The sequence below is a fragment of the Chiloscyllium plagiosum genome, chromosome 18 (assembly GCF_004010195.1).
Source record: "Chiloscyllium plagiosum isolate BGI_BamShark_2017 chromosome 18, ASM401019v2, whole genome shotgun sequence".
Classification (NCBI taxonomy): domain Eukaryota; kingdom Metazoa; phylum Chordata; class Chondrichthyes; order Orectolobiformes; family Hemiscylliidae; genus Chiloscyllium; species Chiloscyllium plagiosum.
The window spans coordinates 68,023,028-68,050,177 of record NC_057727.1 but is presented as its reverse complement, the minus strand read 5'-3'; the positions used below and the strand labels follow the sequence as shown (position 1 = coordinate 68,050,177).

Sequence of the window (27,150 nt, the reverse complement as noted above, 5' to 3'; positions counted from 1 at the left end):
CTGGTGTACAAGAACACCCAGATCTCTCTGTACTGCCCCTTTACCTAAATTTATTCCATTGAGGTAGTAATCTGCCTTCCATTTCTTGCCACCAAAGTGGATAACCATACATTTATCCACATTAAACTGCATCTGCCATGCATCTGCCCACTCACCTAACTTGTCCAGGTCATCCTGTAATCTCCTAACATCCTCATCGTATTTCACCCTGCCACCCAGCTTTGTATCATCAGCAAATTTGCTAATGTTATTGCTGATACCATCTTCTATATCATTAACATATATTGTAAAAAGCTGGGGTCCCAGCACAGATCCCTGCGGTACCCCACTGGTCACTGCCTGCCATTCCGAAATGGAGCCGTTTATCACTACCCTTTGTTTCCTATCAGCCAACCAATTTTCAATCCAATGTAGTGTGGAAGCTGGCCACTTGGCCCATCATGTTCACACCTAGCATCCAAACGGCATCCCACCCACACTCAACCCCTTACCCAATTCCTGTAACCTTGCATTCCCCATGGCTAACCCACCTAGTCTGAGACACTATGGGTAATTTAGCATGGCCAATCCACCTTATCTGCTCATCTTTGGACTATGAATGGGAAAGCTACCACTCTTCCTCCCTCACAGGTCAACTGCATACAGGTCAGCCCTGTTGACCTGAGAAGGATGGGTTCCTGGCAGAGACACCAGATGCTTTGTCCCCCTCTTGGCTTGCCACTGCTGCGTGGTCAAGATTCTGCCGTACATCTCCTATCTCCACTGAGTGTCCATTGGGTCATCCTATGCACAAAGGTCAGCAATTTCTCGACACAGTTGATTTATCTGAGACACGGCGGCACTCAAGACCTGGGGGAACTGTTCCACTTTCTGCATATGGCTGCTTGTCAATTTGGAGACCCTCTTGATATTCCCCTTGGCTCTCACCACGGCTGTAGCACACACTTTGTTGAAGCCAACTCCAAAGGAACATAATTAGCGTGGGCCTCAGCATGGGCCTAGCCTCCCACTGTCCGCTCCCCCCACCACCACCCCTATCCTCCCGTAAACATCAGTGCCCTCTCCCTCAAAGTCAAGGGCAGCTACTTGGGCAAGTCTGTGGTGTTCTTACCAAGTTGTGGACCCAAACCTAAAGACCAACATTAACCACAGAGGGCACAGGGGGCCAAAGGCTTCCTTCTACATAAATCTGTGAGATATTCCATAAATCTGTGAGAGTTTCTTGTGGGTGGTGTGAGGGAATATTGCGACATTGCTCCCTCTGAGAATCCCTGTTTCTCTATAGAGTTGGATGGCCTGACCCTTCATGAGAGATCAGATTGTCTGATGGCTTCCCATTGTGACCTTCCAGTTGCCCCCTAGTGTGGTGTTCTGTGTCTCTGGTGGTGGTCCAGACACTCCGGTGAGCTTTGCGCTGACTTGCTCTGGGTCAGCAATCCTGTCTCGAGCTCTATGGTGGAGCAACTTCCATACTGTCCATCCAGTTGCTCCTCCAGAGAGCTCAGGATGGACAGGATTGGCATTCCTTCACTGGTCTTGGCCCATTCCTTGATTTCATGGCTGTCTCCTGCTGCCAGCACAAAGCTGTTAGTCACTCCATGAACACAAGCACTCAGCTATACTGGAAGGAGTCCAATTTTCTAGGGTGAGTGCCTGTGTAGCTTTTCTTGAAAAGACTTTGCTGGAGTCAGCATTAGTAGAGGACAGTAAAGAATTTCTCTCTCTCTCTCTCACACACACACACACTCTGCCTCTTTCTCTCTCTCTCACACACACACACCCTCTCCCTCTCCTTCTGCCTCTCTCTCTCTCTCTCTCTCTCTCTCTCTCTCCTTGATAAAGTGAGTTGTGTGGTTCACAGACAAGAATGTACACGTTAAACCTCAAAGCTTAGCTCACAATTTCTATCAGTGAAGTGGTTATCCCATTCACTTTTACAAATGAATGGGCTCTTGTTCGAAACCAGGCAGGAAATTTCTTTAGGGCTCTTTTAGCACTGTGGTAGTGTCCCTACCCTCAGGGCTAGGAGGTCTGAGTTCAAGTCCCTCCTGCACCAGAGGTGCACTACAACCTCTCTAAACAGGTTAATGAAAAATACCTCAAAGCTTAACATTAAAAAAATTAATTAGAGAAGGGAGAGAGCATATATGGAGTTAGTTTTCATTACTTTCCATAAGTAAAAAGCACAGGAATATTTAGGGCTGTGAAATTCTGTAGAGTTCACCTTCCCTATCGGTACAAGAGCATTCAAGAAGAATCTCTGCCAAATGCCTTTCTGCTACTGATTTGCTCAAAAGAAATGATTTTTTTTTGTCAAAAGTGGCCTGTGGATTATGTATTGTTGAGGGTACCTGCTCATGTGGAATTCTGATATAAGTGCAGCTAACACAGAGTCCAGGTACAAAATCTCATCTGAAGCATGAAGGACAAAATATGAACAGAAAACTGTTCATCCAAAAGAGCTGTTGTGTGCCAATAGTCTGCAAGAAGTACTTTTCTGATAAAAGAGCATTTTAACACTCTGGAGTATTGCTAATTCACTCGCTTAATGTTGAGTCAAATTTTATCTTAACAAATCTCTGCTTTTGTTTATATAGGGGAGCCTTGATTATCCGAATGTCAGTTATCCGAATATCGGATTATCCGAAGGGTATCTCAAGGCCCCCATAGAAACATTGCGTCAAAGAGCTGTTTTAACCCTGATTGGGTCTTTTGTTTACAGGTACAGTGGTTATAAATGAACTCGCTCACTGAAATATTGCCGGGAACAGTCCTGGACAGTCCAGGCACCGTCTCTAAATGACTGCCTCCCACCCTCTCTCTCTCTCCGCCCTCCCCCCCACCCCCACTTTCCCTGGAGTTCTACGCAGGGGTGAACCCGAAACGCCACACTTCCCCAGATACCCTCTCTAACATTGTCCTGTAGAGGGCAGAGGTAGAAACAGTCAAAAAGGTGTGTGTGTGTGTGTGTGTGTGTACGCATGCGATTTGGAGATTTATCCCACAAAGGCAGCAGCGATCTTACTGTTGGTGTACAGTCCGTCTGCCTCAGAGGGTGTGGGGGTTGTGGGGAGCGGACGGAGGGCTGACGGGGGTCGGACGGTGGGTGGGGGTGGAGGGGTGAGCGGGGTTGTGGGCAGGCAGGGGGCGATGGGAGGGAGGGGTCTCGCGCACAGTGTGCTTTTGCCTAGTCTCCTGAACGGGGAGCAGACCTCACAGAAATCTCCGAGCCCCAAGGAAATCAATTAACTGAATAATCAATTATCCGAATAATCAATTTACTGAATAATCAATTATCCAAACGAAATAGTGCCCACCCATCTCGTTCGGATAATCGAGGTTTCTCTGTAAATTTATCTGTAAACAAACCTGAATAAATAGTTTAATCTGCATTTTTAAGGTAATATTTTTCTGCATTCTCACAAGTAGGTGAACAAGGCTGAATTGCCATATATTCTGCAGTAGGTAACTTGCTGCAAGTTGTTGGATTCAGGTTATCACAACCTTTGCACAGCAGCAAATGATACATTAAATTTATGTTTACTCTATTGCATTTGCTGCTCACCATATGCATTCCTCCACATTGGTGGAGATTGGATACAGACTGTGCGACCATTCTGTAGAAAACCTTAATTCAGCTGCCAGGTGTAGCCACAGCTTTGACTTCCCTGTCATTTTAGTACTCCCCTCCATTCTCTCTGTTGTCAAATCTCTCTGTTGTCAATCATCTACACTGTTCACTGAATCTCAATGCAAGCTTGACAACCATCAACGCCTCTTTCAATTTCACGATCTGCAGATTTTTTTTCTTGTTCACTCATGAGATTTGGGTCATTTATTGACCATTCCTAGTTTAGATTAGATTAGATTAGATTACATTACAGTGTGGAAACAGGCCCTTCGGCCCAACAAGTCCACACCGACCAGCCGAAGCGCAACCCACCCATACCCCTACATTTACCCCATACCTAAGACTACGGGCAATTTAGCATGGCCAATTCACCTGCACATCTTTGGATTGTGGGAGGAAACCGGAGCACCCGGAGGAAACCCACGCAGACACGGAGAGAACGTGCAAACTCCACACAGTCAGTCGCCTGAGGCGGGAATTGAACCCGGGTCTCTGGCGCTGCGAGGCAGCAGTGCTAACCACTGTGCCACCGTGCCGCCCACAAGTTGCTCTTGATAAGGTAGTGGTGAGCTGCCTTCTTGAAACGCTACAATCCATATGTTATAGGTAGACCCACAATGCAATTAGGGAGAGAATTCCAGGATTTTGTCCCAGCTATAGAGAAGGAACGCCAATATATTTCCAAATCAGGATGATGAATGGCTTGGAGGGGAACCGGCTGGTGCTGATGCTCCCATGTATCTTCTGGCCTTGTCCTTCTAGATAGAAGTGATCATGGGTTTAAAAGGTACTGTCTATGGATCTTGGGTGAATTTCTACTGTGCATTTAAAAGGCATCTGGATGGGTATATGAATAGGAAGGGTTTAGAGGGATATGGGTCAAATACTGGCAAGTAGGACTAGATTAGGTTGGGATATCTGGTCAGCATGGACAAGTTGGACCAAAGAGTCTGTTTCCGTGCTGTACATCTCTATGACTCTTAAGTAACTCACCTCCTGACTCCCAAAGCTTGCCCACCATCTACAAGACACAAGTGCTTTAATTGCTTAGATCCTTGAGTATAGGAGTTGGGATGTCAAGTTGAGGTTGTACAGGATGTTGGTGAGGCCTCTTCTGGAGGACTGTGTCGATTCTGGTCACCATATTATGGGAAGGATATTATTAAGCTAGAGGTGGTTCAGAAGAGATTCACCAGGTTGTCGCTGGGAATGGAGGGTTTGAGTTATGGGGAGAGGCTGGGTAGGCTGGTTTTTCACTGGAGCATAGGAGGTTGAGGGGTGATGTCATAGAGGTTTATAAAGTCACAAGGGGCATAGATAAGGTGAATGGCACATGCCTTTTCCCTAGGGTGGGGGATTTCAAGACTAGCAAGATATTTTTAGGAGAAAGGAAAGAGATTTAAAGAAGACATGAGGGGCAACTTTCTTATACAGGGAGTGATTTGTGTGTGGAATGAACTTCCAGAGGAAATGATGGATGCGTTGTACAATTGCAACATTTAAAAGACTTTTGGATAAGTACTTGAACAGAAACGGTTTGAATGGGTATGGGCCACGTGCAGGCAGATGAAACTAGTTTAGTTTGGGAAAATGGTTTGTATCCATGGTTTGGACCAAAGTGTCTGTTTCTGTGCTGTATGACTGTAGGTGATCTTATAAGTGAACAATTAAAAGCTTCGAAGGAAAACAAACATGGTTCAGGGTAAAAAGCAAGAACCACTATTTATTAAAAACAATTGAACTAAAGATTCATACAGCGTGGATGGATGCCCATTCCACCATTCCTGGCTCAGTTGGATGAAAATGGCTACCTTTACCAGCAGAGTAGTACAGAGTTGAAAGGGATCACTTAAAAATGTCGCTAGATGCTTCCATAAACAGCCAGGCGCCCGACAACTGGGATACTGTTACAGTATTTAAAGCAGCCAATGGGTTTGAGGTTACTCCCTGAGAAGCTTTAAGGACATTAAAAAGTTATAGATAGTTACTTAATCCAAAACAACAGCAAGCATTAAAGGAACAGGGTTGAGAGCTGCTGCAGATTTCCACTCAAAATAAAAATCACAACTTAACAAGCGCACTTTTGAGTTTATTTCAGAACATACAATGACTTATGATACAGCTGGACGCATTCCTTAATATTTATTCCAGCTTTGCCTGCAATAACGTTTGCAGCAGTTAATACAAAAGAATTTCAAAGCTGCCATGGAAACCGAGCACTTTAAAATGGCTGACCCAGTTTGCGTATTGTGCACCTGTTCGAAACAAGTCACGGCTTTGAATTTACAGCTCTGTACGAGTTCCTGTACAGCGATGGCACTGTGGTCAGAATGCTGATGTAGTATCCAGATTGTCAAATCAATTGGATCCAGCTACTCGCAATGAGGTGGAATTTTAATCGCGGGAAATGTGTAGGTTGATGCCACTGAAACATCTCCCCATACTCTCACAGCAAGGGGAAATGATCAGGTCCACAATACTCCCCCAGATGGTCTGAATGGAAGGCATGTTCATCATGAAGTTCTTGATACAGGGCATGACACACCTGGAAAGTAGTGACAAAATGCCAATATTATCATCAGAATATTAACAACTTGTGTTCATTATAGCAACAATTTGCAGTAATAAGGATAGAAATTGCTGAAAAAGCTCAGCAGGTCTGGCAGTATCTGTGGAGAGAAATCAGAGTTCGTGTTTTGGGACCCTTCCTCAGAAGTACCATGCGTGGCACACAAATGCCAGGCTATGACCATCGCCAATAAGAGACAATCTAACCATTGCCCCTTGACATTCAATGGTGTTACCATCACTGAATCCCCACTATCAACATCCTGGGAGTTATCATTGATCAGAAACTCATCAGGACTCACCACATAAATGCAATGGCTACAACAGCAGGTTAAAGGCTAGGAATACTGTGGCGAGGACTCTGACTCTCCAAAAACTGTCCAACATCTACAAGGCACAAGTTAGGAATGTGCCAGAATATTCCCCACTTGCCTGGATGAGTGCAACCCCAACAACACTCAAGATGCTTGACACATTCCAGGACAAAGCAGCCCACTTGATTGGTACTACATCCTCAAAAATCCACTCCTTCCACCACCGACACTCAGTAGCAGTAGTATGTACTATCTACAAGATGCACTGCAGAAATTCACCAAAGATCCTCAGACAGCACCTTCTAAACCAACTTCCATCTAGAAGGACAAGGGCACCAGCAATATGGGAACATCACCACCTTCATATTCCCCTCCAAGCCACTCACCGTTCTGACTCGGAAATATATTGGCGTTCCTTCACTGTCGCTGGGTCAAAGTCCTGGAATTCCCTCCCTGGTGGCATTGTGGGTCAACCCACAGCAGATGGACTGCAGAGGTTCAAGAAGCAGCTCACCACCACCTTCTCAAAGTCAACTGGGGACGGGCAATCAATGCTGGCCGGCCAGCATCCCACAAAATGAATAAAACAAAACAAAACTGAAGGAGTTTTCAGTTATAATGTGGAGGAGCCGGTGTTGGATGGGGTGGACAAAGTTAAAAATCACACAACACCAGGTTATAGTCCAACAGGTTTATTTGGAAGCACTCACTTGCGAAGCGCTGCTCCTTCATTCACCTGACAAAGGAGCAGCGCTCCGAAAGCTTGTGCTTCCAAATAAACCTGTTGGACTCTAACCTGATGTTGTGTGATTTTTAACCTTTCTCGGTTATATATCTCTTATGTAGTGCGTTACCCTTCAAGATACTTCACAGTAGAATTATCAAAGAAGATTTGATATCATGCCACATCACTGAGACAGGTGAACAAATGTAAGTGAAACAGGAAGAGAGAGAGAGGTGTCAAGCAGCAAAGTTTTTTTTAAGGAGGGAATTCCAGAATTTCTGGGCAACTGAGGCATGGCTGCTAATAGTGGAGTGATTCAATTCGGGGATTAGTGCAGGACCAGGCTGGAGATCTCAGGTGGTTGTACAGCTGAAGGAAGTTATACAGATAGGGAGGTTTATGCGATAGAGGGGTTTGAAGATAAGGATGTGAGTTTGATATTTGAGGCATTGCTGAACACTGAATGTCAGTGACCACAGAGGTGAGGGAGAAACAGAATTTGATAATTGTTGGGATGCAGAGTTTTGGATGAGCTCAAGTGTCTGGAGGGTGGAAGCTAGGGGACTATCAGAGTAAAATAGTAAAGTTTAAAGGGAGCAAAAACATGGATGAGGGTTTCAGCAGCAAATAACCTGAGGTAAGAACAGTCCCTGATTTTGGAGATAGAGGTGATATCGAGTCAGAAGCTAATCTCAGGGTCAAATACGATGACAATACTGAGTAAGATTTATCTCTTAATCAACATTACTAATCCACTTATCGGGACATTATCACAATGCTGTTTATGGGATGTGCACAAATTGGCTGTTATGTTTCCTGCTACAAGAGGGCTATAAATAGACCCAGAAGTTTGAGAAAGAATAGCTTATCAAGGTCTCAATCACACAATGTGCTCACCTCTGCTTCCAAACCTCTCTATGTCCTTAGCCCCTCCCTAACTCAGGAATTTCCTCCAGTCATCTGCCCTGTGCTCTCCTCCCATTCTCACCTCTTTAGAATCTCCAATTTTAATCATTGTGCCAAGGTACTCTTTCACTCCATTATCTCAAGCACCGCCTCAAAATCCATCCCTTTGACCACTAGAGTAGGATCAGAGGGCAGTGAACACTAAGGAGAGGAGGCAGAGTGAGTTGAAATGTACATTGAAATCCCAAAAAATGATGATATCGTGAATTGACAGTGCCATTTTGAGTGACAGCATTGAAGCATTTTGACACATGCAGGTTCTAAAAATGGCTTTCAATCTCAAAACCATGGTGTGTAGCCCTGTGTCCCACCTCCCTTATGTTCCCTTATGTGTCATGGTATCTAATTCTGTTCGATAACACTCCTGTGAAATCTAAGTGGGAGGGATTCAAACAGGGAGATCCAGGAAACAGGCATTATCTGGAAGAAAATAGCACATTTCAGAGACTTTGAGGAGGGAAAGACGATTGAACACGGGGCAGTAAATTTTCAGAGACAGAGAAAGGTTAAGGATGGGGTTCTTGAGGGGAGGTGGGATGACATTGGAATTGAAGGAGGAAGTACATCACTGGATGGGAGGTAGTACCCATGAGAGGCAAGGGAGGGCAATTGACTGGTCAACTATTTAGTGGATAGGATTGAGAGAGCTGAAGATGAGTCACATGAACAAGGTGAACTCAGGGGATCCCAGAGGGCAGATAAGAGCGGATTGAGAGAAGGGTGCAAGATCAGGCTGGGCTCAGAGAAATTAAAAGGAGGCTTGGTTTAGTCAGAAAGGGAAAGAACGGAAGCGGCTGAGGTAACTGATTGGATGGCCTCAATTTTAATGACAAAAACGAAAGGTGAATATCACACACTAGTTATTAGGGGATGAGACAGGAAAGCAGTTTGTAGTGGTGGACAGAAGACAGAAATTATCTGCACTTTACAGGTTGTTTACCAGAGGGCAGAAATATAGAACAGTCACTTATTTGGTCCATCTGTTCCAAGTGACCTAGGGCAGACATTTTTCCAGGAAGGGACATGAGAAGGAATCATGGTTGAGCATGGTGGGATGGGGGATGTGAGTGACAGTGAATTGCATCAAGATTACCATATCCAATTGACACAGTAGAAGTAGACAGCCTACACGAGATGGCCAGGTGGAGGGAGTGGCCATGGACAAAAGGGTAGGGGAGTTCATATGGAAGATGGGACTTAGAGTGGTCATTGCTGGGGGTGGGGCAGTGGACATGAAGTGGATGAATTAAGATGAATCACACAGAGTAATCACATTTTGAACTGACAGTGCCATTTGAATGAAGGCCTTTGAGCATCTGGAACCAGTTTCCTCATTTCCCCTTCCTCCACCTCACCCCAGCTCCAAATTTCCAGCTCAACACTGTCCCCATGACTTGTCCTACCTGCCTACCTTCCTTCCCACCTATCCACTCCACCCTCCTCCCTGACCTATCACCTCCATCCCCACCCCCACTCACCTATTGTACGCTATGCTACATTCTCCCCACCCCCACCCTCCTCTCATTTAACTCTACGCCCTGCAGGCACTCTGTCTCTATTCCTGATGAAGGGCTTTTGCCCAAAACATCGATTTTCCTGCTCCTCGGATGCTGCCTGAACTGCTGTGCTTTTCCAGCACCACTCTAATCTAAAATATGCAGAACTCTAAGCCCTTATGTGTGATCCTGTACCGATTATGCATATGATGAAAAATTTACAACAACAGGAACTGATCATTTTGCCCAGTTAGTCTGCGCTGACGTTTATCCTTCACATCAATTTGCTATAATACCTCATCCAATCCTTCAGTGTACTTTTCCATCACTTCTCCCTAATGAATATGTCTGGCTTCCTTTTGATAGTGCCATGCTTCCACCCCAGCCACTCCCTTAGCTGACCATTGGGTTACATTATACAGGCTAGTACAGTTCCCATTTCCAAGTGACCCCCATGTCATTCAGAACTTCCCTATGGTGCTGTGTAGAAATGCAGTGTGGGGAGCAGTGTGAATTGCCTTGAGGCAAGACTTCTGCTATCTCATGAGTAAGCCCTTATGGAGCCCTTATGCCAGCCAATTAGATGGCCGGCAACTCCACGGTGGTTGTAGCACCATCCAGCTTCAGTGGCCACTGCTGGAACTACAGGCAGTCTTCAGCACTGAGGAAGCCAGTTAAATCCAGAATCAGACAGCTCTTCAAGAGGTCAGGAGCATGAGTGGGGAAAGGGGATTGAAAGTTTTAAGAGGCCGGGGAATGATTGCTCAAGGGAAACAACAACAGGGGAGGGGACTGAGAGGTTAACACTTTGCCTGACACCAGCCTGCTTAGCTAAAGCTTCCCATATCATATGGCATCCCCTGGCAGGGGTAGAATTCTGGGCAGTGGTGTGATGAGGCCCTTAGGCTGCCATCAATTGTCCAGCTAAGGACCTCAATAGGCCCCAATGTAGGTGGGGCCTCCTGATGCCTGACCCATCCCATAAAATTTCACACACTTTGAATGGTTAAGTGAAGCAAGGCCACCTAATGGATGGCATTTCATGTCAGTGAAGAAGCTTATTAAATCCAGCCTATGATAAAGAGGATACACCTGACCTTCATAATGGATTTATTAATGTCTAACTTATGTTTATGTCTCTTAGTTTTGAACTCACTCACAAGAGGAAACATCTTTTCAACAACCATATCATTTTTTTATAATATCCATTCATTGGATGTGAGAATCATTGGTCAGGCTAGCATCCATTGTCTGTGGTGGTGGTGGTGGTGAGGGTGAAGGAAAGTGATGGCGATTTCCCTTCTCGAACTGCAGCTACACCCACAATTCTGTTAAGGAGGGAATTTGACGATTTTGACCCAATGACAGCGAAAGAACTGCAACATATTTTCAAGTCAAGATGGGGGGGTGGCTTGGAGGGGAACTTACAGATGGTGGTGTTCCCAAGTATCTGCTGCCTTTGTCCTTCTAGATGGAAGTGGTCATGGATTTGGAAGGTGCTACCTTAGGTTAATTTCTGGGGAATTTTGTCATGAATTTCTGAGTGCGTCGTGTAGATGGTACACTGCAGAGGGAATGAATGTTTGTGGACAGGGTACCAATCAAGCAAGCTGCTTTATCCTGGATGGTGTAATGCTTATTGAAGCTGCACTCATTTAGCAAATGGGGAATATTCTATCACATTTCTAATCTGTGCCTTGCAGATGGTGGACAGGCTTTGGGGAGATAGGAGGTGCAAGATTGTTAGTCCCTGCTCTTGTAGCCACAGTATTTAAATGGCTAAACCAATTCAGTTTTTGGTCAGTGGTAACTCCAGGATGTTGATAGAACGGAATTCAGTGATAGTAATACCCTTGAATATTAAGGATCCAGATTTTCCCTTATTGGAGATGGTCATTACTTGACACTTGTGTGGTGTGAATAATACTTGCCACTTGTCAATTTAAAGCTGGATATGAGGTTACCATGAAGGTTGCATTTCTCAATTCACCTGAGGCTTAGTGATCCTCAGGTTAAACCATCACTAGGCATCCCACTTTAATGAGAGGGCAGACCTATGGTCCTCTGGGACTACAGCAACTTTAGATTATCTTACCCATTGTCCTTACAATGTGACTCTTAAACAAAAAGCAAAGAAGCAATCAACAACTATGACCTTATAAGTGCTGATCCTGTAGGAGTAGTTAGTAGTTCATCTCCTACTAGCTAAATAGTTGAAATTATTTTTCACCTATAACCAACTATTTTGGTGACATGAGATTGCAGTGATCTTGACTGTTTGGAAATGGAATTCTCTCTATTTCTCTCCTCATTGTCTGTAAATACCGTCCTTTGTACTTTCATGTACAACAGCAAGACTATCCAGGGAGATTCCCTGCCCATGACTGGGAACCCTGTCTGATTTTGCTGTTCCCCCTTCCCTGATTACAGTGACCATGACCAACCTCATCAAGATCAATTAAATTATAGGGACGGACCTGACATTCAATAATGCTATGGGATACTTCATTTTAAATAGACCAATTTCCTAAGAGGTAAAGAATTAAAGGTGAACAGACATGGTTTGGAGAAATGGATGAATTCGGGAGAGAAATGATGAAGTACTTTTTCAGTCAGAAGGTAATAGAGATTTGGAACTCTCACCCCTACAGAGCAGTAAATGCTAAGTCAAGAGAGATTTTTAAAATTTAGTTCAAGTATCAAGGAGAAGATGCTTGCTAATCAGGCTGTTATGATACACTTCTGGAGCAAGTGGGATTTGAACCTGGGCCTCTTGGCTCAGAGGGAGGAACATTCCAACTGTGCTGCAACAGCCCCATGAAGGGATGTAGACATCGCAGCTCACATACAAAGTGAGGATGGCACTTTGGCCACATGATCCGGTTTTACATATTTTTAATCTGTTCAGATATATTATGACACACCTCTGGAAGACTTAAATTAATGCCTCCTGGTCCAGAGGTGGAGCCACCACCATTCACTAGCCCTATCAAGAGATGTGGGGGTAATGATGTTCAATTGTTGATCTAACAGAATCGAGCACCTTTGATAGATTATAATGACTCTAGACAGAGTAGATAAAGAGAAACTGGCGGTGAGTTTGTGCCCAGAGGACACCAGTTTAAAATAATCCACAGAAGAACTAACAACACCATCAGGAAACTCTTTCTCATGCAGGAAGTTGTTAGGATGCAGATTGCACTATCTGAGAGTATGGTGACGGAATGGTCAATCATATATCAAAATATGTATTAAATGAAGAGAAAGATTTTATGAAAAGGAGAGGATGGGGCAGTGAAATGTGTCAAGGGTGCTATGTTAATGCAGATCATTACTGTGATGCTCAGTGCCAAAACTCTGGAGGAAGAGGGAGGATTCGAAGGAGAAATTGTTAAGGGTGAGGACCAGTTCGGCCAACTGTCAGGTAGCCATTCCCCCCATAAGAGTTCCTCCAGACCAAACGAGTAGCCATGGGCACACGTATGGGCCCCAGCTATGCCTGTCTCTTTGTTGGCTATGTAGAACAGTCAATCTTCCGTAATTACACCGGCACCACTCCCCACCTCTTCCTTCGCTGCATTGATGACTGCATTGGCACCACCTTGTGCTCCCGTGAGGAGGTTGAGCAATTCATCAACTTCACCAACACATTCCACCCTGACCTTAAATTTAACTGGACCATCTCTGACACCTCCCTCCCCCTCCTGGACCTCTCCATCTCCATCAGTGACGACCGACTTGACACTGACATTTTCTACAAACCCACCGACTCCCACAGCTACCTGGATGACACCTCTTCCCACCCTACCTCTTGCAAAAATGCCATCCCGTATTCCCAATCCCTCCGCCTCCGCCCTGACACAATATGTAGACAGGCCTACAAGGGGCAAAGCCACTTTTGATTTAATACTGGGTAACGAGCCTGGCCAGGTGTTAGATTTCGAAGTAGGTGAGCACTTTGGAGACAGTGATCACAATTCTGTCAGGTTTACTTTAGTGATGGAATGCGATGGGTGGACTCCACCGAGCAAGTGTTACAGCTGGGGGAAGGGAAAATACGATGCAATTAGGAAAGATTTAGGAAGCATAGAATGGGGAAGGAAACTGCTGGGGATAAGCACATTAAAAATGTGGAGCTTATTCAAGGAAAAGCTCCTGCGTGTCCTAGATAAGTATGCAACTGTCAGGCAGAGAGGAAGATATAGAACGCGTGAGCTGTGGTTTACGAAGGAAGTGGAATCCTTGGTCAAGAAGAAGAAGAAGGCTTATGTTGGGCCAAAATGTGAAAACTCAGTCAGGGCGCTTGAGGGTCACAAGGAAATCAGGAAAGACCTAAAAAGAGAGCTCAGAAGAGCCAGGAGGAGACATGAGAAGTTGTTGGCAGATAGGATCAGGGTTAACCCTAAAGTTTTCCATCGGAATGTCAGGAATAAAAGAATTTGGATCAGTGGTGCTGGAAGAGCACAGCTTGGCTTTTGCCCGAAACGTCGATTTTGCCTGTCCTCGGATGCTGCCTGAATTGCTGTGCTCTTCCAGCACCACTGATCCAGAATCTGGTTTCCAGCATCTGCAGTCATTGTTTTTACCTCGTTGATTTTAACCCTACTGCGAATCCTCTTGCAAGGATGCCTGCCTTGAAGAAGTTTTCCTCCTCTCTCTACAAGAATCTCAGGGAGTCCCTCTCCCACTGCAACTCCCAGGTCATTTCCTCTGCCCTGAAGCCCTTCAACCATGTCGTGAAACAAACTCGCTACCACAGCCACATTTGCTTCCTCAGTGCCTGCCTCCGTAACCAACTCATCCCACACGGACTCCGGACCACCTTTAAACCAGCAGAGTTCGGACCCGAACAGGACAAACAGTACAGACTACAGATTCAAAAACACCAGCAACAGTTCTCCTTCAAGATCCTCCGCTCCACGCTTGCAGCAATGCGCCGGTACCTAACCTCTCTACAGTCAGCCCTGCCTCAGCTGAGGGCCACACTCTCTCAGAATTGCAAAGGACCCACTCTGTACTACATCCTCAGGAGAATTCATACTGTTAACTCACTGCCTACTTCATTCTCCGTCAGAGGTCAACACCTTCAGAAGAGGAGGGGAAGGAAATGGAAGGTGCCCATAAGTAAATTTGCAGAGTTGAATCTGTGCTCAATATTTGCAACTTGAAACAGCTGTTGAATGGGAAAATGTAAAATGTCACACTGACAACATTCAATTTTGATTTATACTCACCAGATATGCAGGCAGCTTAAAAGAGCGAAAATGAGTCCAGAGATTAAAGACACTGGCACAGCAAATATAAGTGAGATGATTCGATAGCACCATAACTTAGATACTTCAAACAATGCATCACTCCAAATCCAGACTTTGTCAAAACTATGCACCGAATCAGGCTCTGCAATCACATCTTCAAAGTTTACCTGTAAAGAAACAAAAATAAAGCAGGGTTCATTGAGGATCTACCTATAGCAAGGTAGAAATATACCTTCCATTCAGGCACTTGTCACTGATTCAAATCTTCTCCCACATTTCAGCTGTCCGTACTCTCATGATATTATCTTGACCAGAGCTTAGGAACATAGGGCCTCAGAGTAGGAATACACCATTTAGTCCTTCAATCTACTCCTTTATTCAATAAAATCCTGATTGATCTGGTTGTGGTCTCACCTCCACTTTCCTGCCTGCATGCCAAAACCCTGAACTCCCTTGCCTCTCAAAAATCTATTTCGTTCAGCCTTGAAGAAATTCAGTGAGCAAACTCACTGGGATCCACAGACCAATGACCCTCTGAGAGAACAACATTTCTCCTCATCTCAGTCTTAAATGGGAGATTCCCTGTGGTTAAATGTGTCCCCTAGTTGTTGTTCTTCCTCCAGGAGAAACAACCTCTCAGAATCCAACCCTGTTAAGTAGTCACAGGATCTATTACAATAAGATTGCCTCTCATTCTTCTAAACCCTCCCGCCCTCCTCCCCCCCCCCCCCCGGGTATAGGGCTAACGCAGGTAGAGGGCTAATCTCTGCAGTCTTTTTCCTGACCCCATGTGCTCCCTAACACCAACACTGCCTATATCCATCTCATTAATATTGTTTACTTACACCCTTCCAGTTAACATTGTAATCTTCATGCACATCTTTTATATCTCTATTTTCAACAACTAATATTCATCCTTGACTGTATTGCATCCTTCACCCTCATGGAACCACAATTTATCCAAAACTCTTCGGATCATCGCTTTGCACCAAATCTTATTCCACTGATCCCTCCCACATTCTCTGATCTGTATTAGCTTCCAATTTCCCAATACTTCAAAATAACATTTCAATTCTTGGGTTTCAATCCATCTGAAGATTTCCTTATCTACTAACTTATTCCATGCCGACACCCCTTTCAGCCTCTCTGTTCCCTCTGGTCACGGCTCGTTTGTGTATTGCCCGTTCGTTTGCCCAAGCATTGGCTATTTATCAAAATCTAACACTCTCATATTCCCTCCATTAACCCTTTAGCCTCATCATCTTAACCCCTGCAACTCATGACTAAAGATTCAGCCACCACTTTGAATATCACCTTCTTTAGTGAGCAAGTATTTTACCTTAATCCTTTGTGAGATTGGAACCTTTTTAAGTCAGTAAATGTGTTACATGAACGTAAGCTGTTGTGTTGTTAAGAAAAGGGTGTGGAGGCATTGGAAGGGTGGAGCGATGATTAATAAGGATGGCACCAGAACGTGTGAGTATGTTTATCAGGAAAGGAGTGATGGGATTAGGGAGGTCTTTAAGATTCTGAAAATTCTGACAATGACCATACCTTTCTGTGGGGGAGACCATAACTTCTTTCATCTCCTTCCCTCTTATAGTGTTTTAGCTAGATAGTGTACTTGCTTACATCTTCAAGGAATATCACTGCACACCAAATACGGCTGACCAGGATAGTCTGCTGCCCTTACTGTTTGCTGTCAGCATATCAGAAAGATGTGTAGGCTGACAGTCAAATTGTTGGCCACATTCAAAATATATCATCAAGTTCTAAAGGGGTCTTGAACCCAAAGTTTCTGGCTAAGAGGTATCACCATGTCCCAAGACTTCCAGGTCACAACTGAAAGGCCATAAATACAGGCCAGTCACCAGAAAATCCAATCAGAAATTCAAAATGAACTTGAAAAGTGAAAAGAATGTGGAAATCACTAACACTGGGAGTAGTTGAAGAGAATAGTACAGATACACTTAAGGGGCAGCTTGGCAAACAATTAAGAGAGAGGGGAATCAAGGTTTATGAAGGCAGATAAAAGTGAGAAAAGGTAAGAGGAGAGGAGTGCAATATAAACACTATCTTGGACTGATTGAGCCAAAAACGTTATTCTTGTGCCATGTGTAATGTCATGGAATCCCATGCAAGAGGCTACAGCATGAACTGTCCTTCCAGAGCTATAGCACTGATTACATGGTGAGCTTCCATTCACCCACGGGAATGTATCACGACCAATCCATAAATTATCATTCGCTGCTAATGTGCTCAGATGGCCTTCCAGGGTCTGCTATTTTCAAGGGAAGCATTACCCCGTTTAAAATACATGCTTTGCTGCTGTATTAAAATAGCATGCAGAGAAATGTCACGTGAGCCTGCTATATATCCATCCTGTAGTATCACCAAAACCAACTTCCACCTCAAGTCTTCGACTTTCTGTATGCTCTGAGTGGAAAGACTAAATATTCTGCTTAGAGGGAATGGGCAAAATGCTGTTATAATCCCATATGATGGACAAAACCCCACAGTGTTTTAGCATGTGTCACTGCTTTGATGGTATTTTCTATCTCCCAAGCAGAAAGCATTTCTGTTCACTTTTTGTAAGGTGCAGTAGGAGTGAGAAGGGTTAAGTATATATTTTTTATTCATTCGTGGAATATGGCAGTCACTAGCTAGGCCAGCACTAATTGCACATCCCTAAATGATCTTGAGAATATAGTGGTGAGCTGCCTTCTTAAACTGCTGCAGTACTTAAGGTGGAAGGACACCCACAATTCCATTAGGAAGTAAGATCCAGGATTTTGACCCAGCGGCAGTGAGGGAATGGTGATATATTTCCACACATCAAGATGGCGGGTGGCTGGGAGGGGAAGTTGAGGTGTTCCCATGTATCAGCTGCCCTTATCATTCTGCATAGTAAAGATTGCACGTTTGGAAGGAAGTGTTGGAGGAGCTTTGGTGAGTTACTGTGGTGTAGTGTTTCTTGTAGATGGTACACACTGCTACCACAATGCCTTAGTGGTTAAGGGAGGGAATATTGAAGGTGGTGGACGTGGTGCCAATCAAGTGACCTGGTTTGACGTGGATGGCATCAAGCTTCTTGAGTGTTATCAGATCTGCATCCATCCAGGCAAGTGGGGAGTTTGATATCACACTCCTGATTTATTTTTATATAACCATGAGATGAAGGCATTGCTGGCTGGGCCAGCACTTACTACCCATCAGTAGTTACACTTGAGAAGGTGGTGTGAGCTGTTTTCCTGAACACTACAGTCTATTTAGTACAAGTGGATCCATAATGCTATTATGGAGGGATTTATGACCATAAACCGTAAGACCAAAATTTGGCCATTGAACTCATTGAGTCTACTCTACCACTCAATCATGCCTAATGTGTTTCTCAATCTCATTCACCTGCCTCTCCTCATAACCCTTGATCCCCTTACCAATCAAGAACCTATCTATCTCTGTCTTAAATACACTCAATGACTTGGCCTTCACAGCCCTCTGTGTCAATGAATTCCACAGATTAACCACTCTCTGACTGAAGAAATTCCTCCTAAACTCAGCTCTAAACTCTGAGACTGTGCCCTCAGGCCTTAGTCTCTCCTACCAGTGGAAACATCTTTTCCATATCTACTCTATCCAGAGCTCTCAGTATTCTATAGGTTTTATCAGATTCCCCCTCGTTCTTCGAAACTCCATTGAGTATACACCTAGAGTCCTTAACTGCTCCTCATATAACAAGCCCCTCATCCCCAGGATCATTCTTGTAAACTTACTCTGGACACCCTCCAATGCCAGATTCTAGATCAATGGTGCTGGAAGAGCACAGCAATTCAGGCAGCATCGAGGAGCTTCAGCAAAATCGATGTTTCGAGGAATAAAGGCAGAGAGCCTGAAGCATGGAGAGATAAGCTAGGGGAGGGTGGGAGTGGGTCGATTTTGCTGAAGCTCCTCGATGCTGCTTGAATTGCTGTGCTCTTCCAGCACCATTGATCTAGAATCTGGTTTCCAGCATCTGCAGTCATTGTTTTTACCCTCCAATGCCAGTACATCCTTCTTTAGATTCGGAGCCCAAAACTGCCAAAAGATAATCCAAATACAGTCTGACCAGAACCTGAAATAGCCTCAGCAATACATCTCTGCTCTTGGATTCTAGCCCACTTTACCTTCCCAACTGCCGAACCTGCATGTTAGAGGAGAGGGTAGAGTTGAGGAAATGTGAAGTAAAAAAAGATTCTGTTGGGAATTATGTACAAGCCTCCTAACAGTAAAAGAATGGGCGGCACGGTGGCACAGTGGTTAGCACTGCTGCCTCACAGCGCCAGAGACCCGGGTTCAGTTCCCGCCTCAGGCGACTGACTGTGTGGAGTTTGCACATTCTCTGCGTGGGTTTCCTCCGGGTGCTCCGGTTTCCTCCCACAGTCCAAAGATGTGCAGGTCAGGTGAATTGGCCATGCTAAATTGCCCGTGGTGTTAGGTAAGGGGTAAATGTAGGGGTATGGGTGGGTTGCACTTCGGCGGGGCGGTGTGGACTTGTTGGGCCGAAGGGCCTGTTTCCACACTGTAAGTAATCTAATCTAATCCTGAACTAGGACTACCAAATCCCTTTATGCTTCAGATTTCTGAAGCCTTTCCCCAGTTAGAAACTAGCCTACATTCTTCCTACCAACGTACATAACCTCACACCTGCCCACACTGTGTTCCATCTGTCACTTCTTTGTCAAGCCTCCTCACCTGTTTAAGTCCTTCTGCAGCCTCCCCACCTCCCCAACACTACCTGGTCCTCCACCTTCCTTTGTTTCATCCACAAACTTAGCAACAATGCCCGCAGTTCCTTCATCCAGATCGTGACTATATAATGTGAATAACTCCACTAGTCACTGGCTGCCATCATGAAAAAGACCAACCTTAGCCCTGCTCTCTGCCTTCTGCCAGTCAGCTAATCCTCTATCCATGCCAGTACCTTGCTCTTAGCACCATGGGTTCTTATCTTATTTAGCAGCCTCCTGTGCGGCACAACATCAAAGGCCTTATGGAAATCCAAATAACTCACATCCACTGGCTCCTTGCTCATTTGTCTAACTTGCTCATTACCTCCTCGAAGAATTCTAACAGATTATTCAGGCATGGCCTCCCCTTGACAAAGCTTTGTTGACTCAGCACTATTTTACTATGCACTTACAAGTATTCCGCAATCTCATCCTTAATAGTGGGTGCGAAAATCTTACCAACTGATGTCAAGCTAACCAATCTATAACGTCTTGTCTTCTACTTTCTGCCCTTTTTTTAAACAGGGGTGTTATATTACCCATTTTCTAGTCCTCTGGGACCCTCCTTAACTCCAATGATTCCTGAAAGATCATCACTGATGCCTCTATGATGTCCTGAACTATCCCCTTTGGAAGTCTGGGGTGTAGTCCATCTGGTCTGGGTGATTTATCCACCTTTAGACCTTTCAGCTTCCACAGCATCTTCTCTTTAGTGATGGCCACTGGATCACCTCTGCTCGCTGACTGTCTTGAAGTTCTGGTATGCTGCTGTTATCTTCCATCATGAAGACTGATGCAAAATACCTATTCAGTTCCTCTGCCATTTCTTTGTTCCCTATTACTACTTCTCTAGCCTCATCTAAGGTTGATCTTGCTTTTTGCGCACCTCCTTTGCAACCGTGACCTTGTATTCCTCGCTCTGGTCAATCACCCTATGATCTGCCTATACTGAATGCAAAACAAAGTTTTTCACTCTACAGAGGTACCTCAATTATCCGAAGGAGACAGGCGGGGTGTATTCCGTTCGGTTGTCGAATTCCGCATAATCGAAGGCCAGATAACATTGTTTAGCCTACCATCGGCACTTTACGATCTTGCCAGATAATCTGATATTTGAGGTTCCTCTGTACTTAGATCTTTGTGACAATAACAAATTATATCAAATCAAATCATATTTTGACAGTCTAATGTCCACTCTTGCCTTTCTCTTAACTTTTATAAATCTAAAAATATTCATGCAATCTTCTTTTTATATTACTAGCTAGCTTACCCTCATATTTCATCTTCTTCCCCCTTATTGCTTTGTTAGCTATCGTCGGCTGGTTATTAAAGGCTTCCCACTGATCTTCATCACATTGTATGCTTTATCTTTTGCTTATATGCTGCTCCTCCTTTCCCTTGTCAGCCACGGTTGCCTCAACCTTCCTTAATATGTTTCCTTCTTCCTTGGGAGGAATTTCTGTTGTGCCTCCCAAATTACCCCCAAAAAACTCCTGCCATTGCTGCTTCACCGCCTTCCCTGCTCGGGTCCCCTTCCAATCAACTCTGGCCAACTTCTCCCTCATGTCTTTGTACTTACCTTTCCTCAATTGTAATACAATTACATCTTTAGCTTCTCCCTCTGAAACTGCAGGTTGAGTTCTGTCATATTATGGTCACTTGTCCCCTAGGGGTTCCTTCACCTTAACCTCCCAATTAACTCTGCCTCATTACACATCACCAAATCCAGAACTGCCTATTCCCTTGTGGGCTCCACCACAAGCTGCTCCAAAGAAACCATCTTGCAGACATTCCATAAATTCCTTTTCTTGAGATCCACTACCAACCAGATTTTCCAAGTCGAGAGTGTAGTGCTGGAAAAGCACAGCAAGTCAGGCAACATCCAAGGAGCGGGAGATTTGATTTTTCAGGCATAAGCCCTTCATCATGAATGATGTAGTATTTCCTGATGAAGGGCTTATGCCCGAAACGTTGATTGTCCTGCTCCTCTGATGCTGCCTGACCTGTGGTGCTTTTCCAGCACCTCAACTCTTGACTCTGATCTCCAGCATCTGCAGTGCTCATTTTCTCCTAGTTGGTTTTTCCAGTCCCCCTGCATATAGAAGATCCCCATGATTACCATAATAGTGCCTTTCTTACATGCCTAATCTATATCTTGATTTGTTTCTGCCCAACATCCTTACTACTGCTGGGGGCCTGTACAGCAGCATTCTTATTGCTTCACGGTTCCTCAAGTCGACACACATAGATTCTACACTTTCTGACTCTATATCACTCCCTGTAATCAATTTAAATTCATCTCTTACTAACAAGTCCACCCTCTCTGTCCATCGGTCTGTCCTTTCCATAGAATGCATACCCTTGGATATTTATTTCGCAGCCTTGATCCCCTTTCAGCTATGATACCCCCAACATCAACATCAATTTCAATGTGAACTATAACCTTGTTTCATATACTGTGTGCATTTAAGTACAACACCTTGCATTGACTGCAACCCTTCTCATAGGTGTCCCCTTAACTGCTGTGCCTGAAATTAGATTTCTGAGCCTTTTCTCATCCTTTGTCCTTTTACTTGTTCTGGAAACTTTAAAAAAAAACCTCTGCTTAGCCCTCCCCCTGCAACAGTAAAGGGATGTGACACGTTTCCAAGTCAGGATGGAGGGTGGCTTGGAGCGATGAGACTTGTTTCTTGTAAATGATGCACGAGGTTTGGGGAGTCAGGAGGTCAGTTACATGCTGCAGAATTTCCAGCCTCTGACCTGCTCTTGTCTCTACACTACTTACAATATCTAATCCAGTTCAGTTTCAGGTCACAGTGCCATTAGCGAGGGAGTTCCAGGATTTTGACCCAGCGACACTTAAGGAACAATGATATACTTCCAAGTCAGGATGGTGAATGCCTTGGAAATGGTTCTTTAAGATGGTAGTGTTCTGATGTTTCTGCTGCCCTGTCCTTCTGCATGGTGGAAGTTGCAAATTTGGAATCTGCAGTTGGTGACTTACTGTAGTGTACGTTGCAGATGGTACATACCGCTACCACAGTGCCTTGCTGGTGAAGGGATTGAATGTTGAAGGTGATGGATAGGATGACAATCCAGCAGGCTTTATCCTGGATGACATCAAGCTTCTTGAGTGTTATTGGAGCATCCAGGCAAGTGGACAGTATTCCATCCCACTCCTGAATATTTTTATTATGCTCATTAGATGTAGGCATTGCTGGCTGCACCAGCATTTATTGCCCATTACTCGGATGTTGTTAGTGGGGGATTCAGTGATCGTAATGCTATTTAACATCGAGTTAGATTTGCTCTTGTTGAGATGGCCATTGCCTGAGTCTGTGATGCTTGATCTCCAACCACTTTATTTTGTGCGACTTATAACTCCAACCAGTGTAGAGTTTTCGCCCAATTCCTATTGACTCCAGTTTTGCTAGGGTTCCTGGAATAGCTAAACAGGGGTGTGGTTAGTTCTGGAGTACTATTGCCAGATAAGACCTCAGTTTGAGTTTTGTGTACAGTTGTGGGCACCATATTGTAACAAGGATGTAAACACATTGGAAAAAGTATATGAGCAGTTTGCAAGCATGATTCCAAGGATGAGAAACTTCAGCTCTGAGGACAAATTGATAAACTTGGGTCCATTCTCCTTGGAGAGCAGAAGGCTAGGAGGGGTACTGATTGAGATTTTCAAAATAATGAATGGACTAGACAGAATACCACAGTATTACTACAGTGCGGAAGCAGGCCATTCAGCCTATTGAGTCACACATGTCTCCAAAGTACATAGTATTCAGACCTATAAACTTGTATTTCCCATAGCCAATCCACCCAACCTCCACATCTTTGGACTGTGGGAGGAAACCAGAGCACCAGGAGGCGGACACAGGGAGAAAATGCCAATTCCATACAGACAGTCAGTAAGGCTGGAATCAAACCCAGGTCTCTGGCAATGTAAGGCAGCAGTGCTAGCCACTGAGCCACCATGCCACCCAGAGTACATAGGGAGAAATATTTCCCACCTGTTCAAAGAAACAGAATAAGGGAGAATAGCTTTAAAATGGTGTGCAAATGAAGCAAGGGTGATGTGGGAAAAAACGTCAGTTGGTTAGTAGTTGAAATATGGAATACAATGCCTAGAAGTGTGGTGGAGGCAGATTAAATTGAGGCATTCAAGAGGGTTGGATGATTATTTGAACAAAAGTAATATGCAAAGATCTCGGGAGAAAGCAGGAGATTGGCACTAGGTAGTGATGTTTATTTGAAGAGCTGGTGCAGATACGATGGGACAAGTGGCCTCCATCTACACTGTAGGCATCTGTGACTCAATGAATGTTGTCGGGGCCCCATGGTCTTTCCAATATCTGGGGCCTTCAGGCGTTCCTTGATATCCCTGGGAGTGAATCGAATTCACTGAAGACTGACAACTATGATTCTGTGATCTCAGGAGGAGGCTGAAACAGATCATCCGCCCAGCACTCCTGGCTGCAAATGAATGCAAATATTTCAGTCTTGTCCTTTGCACTGATGAGCTGGACTATCAGATCATTGAATATGGGGTTATTTGTGGAGAACAATCCTCCAATGAGGTTTGAACTAAAACTCTCTGGATTATAACACCAGTCCTCACGATGACCCTCATAGTGACATACCCACTACACTGCTCTGCCTCACTACCTTAGCACTTTGTTTAATCTCTTTCATGGAGTGAGCAACTTCACAGTAGAGGAAGGAGCCCTATACAAGAATAGGGATGGAAGACTCAGATAAATTTATTAGAGAGCTTTTGAGGCTGTTTCTCAAGGTGGAAATAGAAATTGATGGCATAAATGATTTAAAGGGTGGCAATTCCTGAGTTTCACCTCATTGTGGGGTTGCTTTAATCTTATTTTCCTATCTGATTTTAATTAAATAAAAGACTTATAAACCTGGAGTTAATAAGGGCAACTTTATCATGCTCGTTGTGTGAAATACCTCAGAACATGAATCTCATAGACACAAGTTTTAGAAATACAAACTCAAAAATCTCTGTAAAACATAGAAACATAAAAACATAGAAGTTAGGAGTAGGAGTAGGCCATTCAACCCCTCAAGCCTGCTCCAGCATTCAATATGATTATGGATGACCATTTAGCACTATATACTTATTCTGCCAACTTTCCATATCCCTTTAGCAATAAGACCTCTCCTATGAGAACACAAAATGTTTGGCCAGAACCACTTCCTGTGGTAGTGAATTCCACAGGCTCACCACCCTCTGGTCCTAGCTGCAAAAATGATTCAGCTTCCTCCTGTCAACGTGGTACCCATGTCCCAAAACATGTTCACATCTCATCGGAAAGACAACGTCTCCCCTTGGCCCTGCAGTGCAAGGTCGGCCTTGCCTTTTGTGCTCAGACCTAAAACGAGACTTGGACCTCAGATCTTACCCGGGCAGGTCCCACTGAGCCACAGCACAGTGATTGGCTAATTCCCATTCACCTCGGTCCTACAAACTGGCACCTAATTGCCAAAACCCTTCCTCCATAACTCCACACGGGGCTTTAAAGTGCAGTATCTGGCTGCATACATAAACGATTGCGCTGAGTGGGTCTTTATGGGTTGTTTCCTGCACACAATATGGACTGTGTCACTGAATGACAGCACCAAATTGTTGATGATGGGTGGAGCTCCTGCCAAACCTCTTCTGCCCTCCCCAGTGAGCAAAAGGCAATTGTCCAGTGAATTGTTATTTAGTTGCAAGGCAAGTAGGAAATATTCAATATGAAACATGGTGCCCAGGCAAGAGGGAGGACCATGGATTAGCTGGATGAAGCTCTGTGCTCGATTTGCTTCTGTTAAAAATAGACCACAACTGGGGGCGGGAGGTGGGGTTTCAGAAAATGCACCCTTCATTGACAAGCCATGCAGAGGGGTTTCATTTTGTAAACATACAGTCATCTGCTCCAGGTTTCTGCAAGGGTCCTGCACTCTATTAATTGAAACGTTTCAGCTCTGCCTGAACGTTGCTTACGATACGGGTAAGAGCTTTTTACCTTTAAGTGGGCATTGATGCCTCTGGGGTCCCGGTCTTCCAGCGACGAGGGCTGCCCCTTGGACACCTGAACACTTTGATCTGGCTCCCCTTGCCCCTCACCGAGGTCGACCTTGGTCTCATTCAAGTGTTCACCCGCGAGCATGCTTACACATCCGAAGGCAGAGCTGGGGCTGTCAGGCAGGAGGGCTACAGAGCCGCAGCGGCAGCGGCACGGGTGTGGCCAGAGGTCTGATTGAAGTTGCAGATGCTGCAGACCCAGCCCATGTAAATCTATCGCTCACTCAGACAGCCTGCGCTATGTGATCGGCCTGACACTGGCATCAGCTGTTCCCAAAAGTAGTGAAGAATATTCTGCCTCTGACATACCAGGGAAAGGAATGCCTGATTGCCTCTGCACCAATGGCAGCCAGCTTTTGCACTTTCAGTCCAGCGCTGAATAAATCCCAATTGTTTTGAGAGGTGAACAAATTCTCTCACTAAATATAGACATCTTCCTTCAGATGCTAATGAAACGCGGAGCAAATTGTGACAGGGTGCAATATTCCAACAGTTAAACACTCCTGTAACATTACACCCAGGCTTATAACTTTCCCATAGTTTCTCAGTCCCACCCCACCACTGATTCTATTTTTTGGCTGTTGCCCTATTTATTGCCTTTAAAGGGGCATTCAGTTTAACCGGGTTCTGCACTTAAAGGGGTGCTAAGTTTGAAGGGCAATGCTTTTAAAGGGGTACTGTTTTTAAAGCGACGCTGTCTTTAAAGTTGGACTGAGTTCAAAGGGGCACTGTCTTTAAAGAGATATTGAGCTTAAAGGGGCACAGTCTTTAAGGTGGGATTGAAGCAAAATAATGTGGATGATAGACCCTGAAATAAAAACAGAAGTGCTGGAGAAACTCAGCAGCTCTGACAGCATCTGTGGTAAGAGAAACAGATAACATTTTGAGTCCAAAGGCTCTTCTTTGGAATCGAAGGAGGTGGAATAAAATGGTTTTTATGCTGTTGATAAAAGGGACAGGAGAAACAGTGGGGGCGCTCAGGGTAAAATACAGAAGAAGTGGTACTGGTGGTAAAGAACGGCTTGAGATTTAAAATAGCAGCACAGCTTTGCAAAAGTAAAACCAACAAGACACAAGAGAATGGCATGTGCGTGTACGTGTGTGTATGCCTGCCTGTGCATGAATGTTTGTGTGTGTGGGGGTGGTGGTTTTGGAGAGGTTGTTAAAATCAAAATGGAAAACAGTATTCATGCTCTGAATTGAACTTATTATCACTTTGAACTTTAAGATTTGCCACCACGTTCCCAGGAATGGAGGTTTTGACTCATAAGGAGAGGCCGAAACTTTTTTTACTGGAGCACAGGAGATTGAGATGTCACCTTATCGAGGTTTATATGGT

General features: G+C 44.6%; 1 protein-coding gene across 1 annotated transcript; it reads right to left on the bottom strand.

The window, feature by feature from the left end:
- Nucleotides 1–5,336: 5,336 nt before the first annotated feature.
- zgc:172270 (uncharacterized protein LOC100136849 homolog) lies at nucleotides 5,337–26,043 on the bottom strand. The gene is made up of 3 exons (XM_043708605.1): nucleotides 25,753–26,043; nucleotides 14,934–15,121; nucleotides 5,337–6,176 (listed from the first exon to the last, which is right to left on the bottom strand). The coding sequence occupies exons 1-3, from the start codon at nucleotides 25,894–25,896 to the stop codon at nucleotides 6,026–6,028; spliced, it is 483 nt and encodes a 160-aa protein (XP_043564540.1). The 5' UTR covers nucleotides 25,897–26,043; the 3' UTR covers nucleotides 5,337–6,025.
- Nucleotides 26,044–27,150: the final 1,107 nt, after the last annotated feature.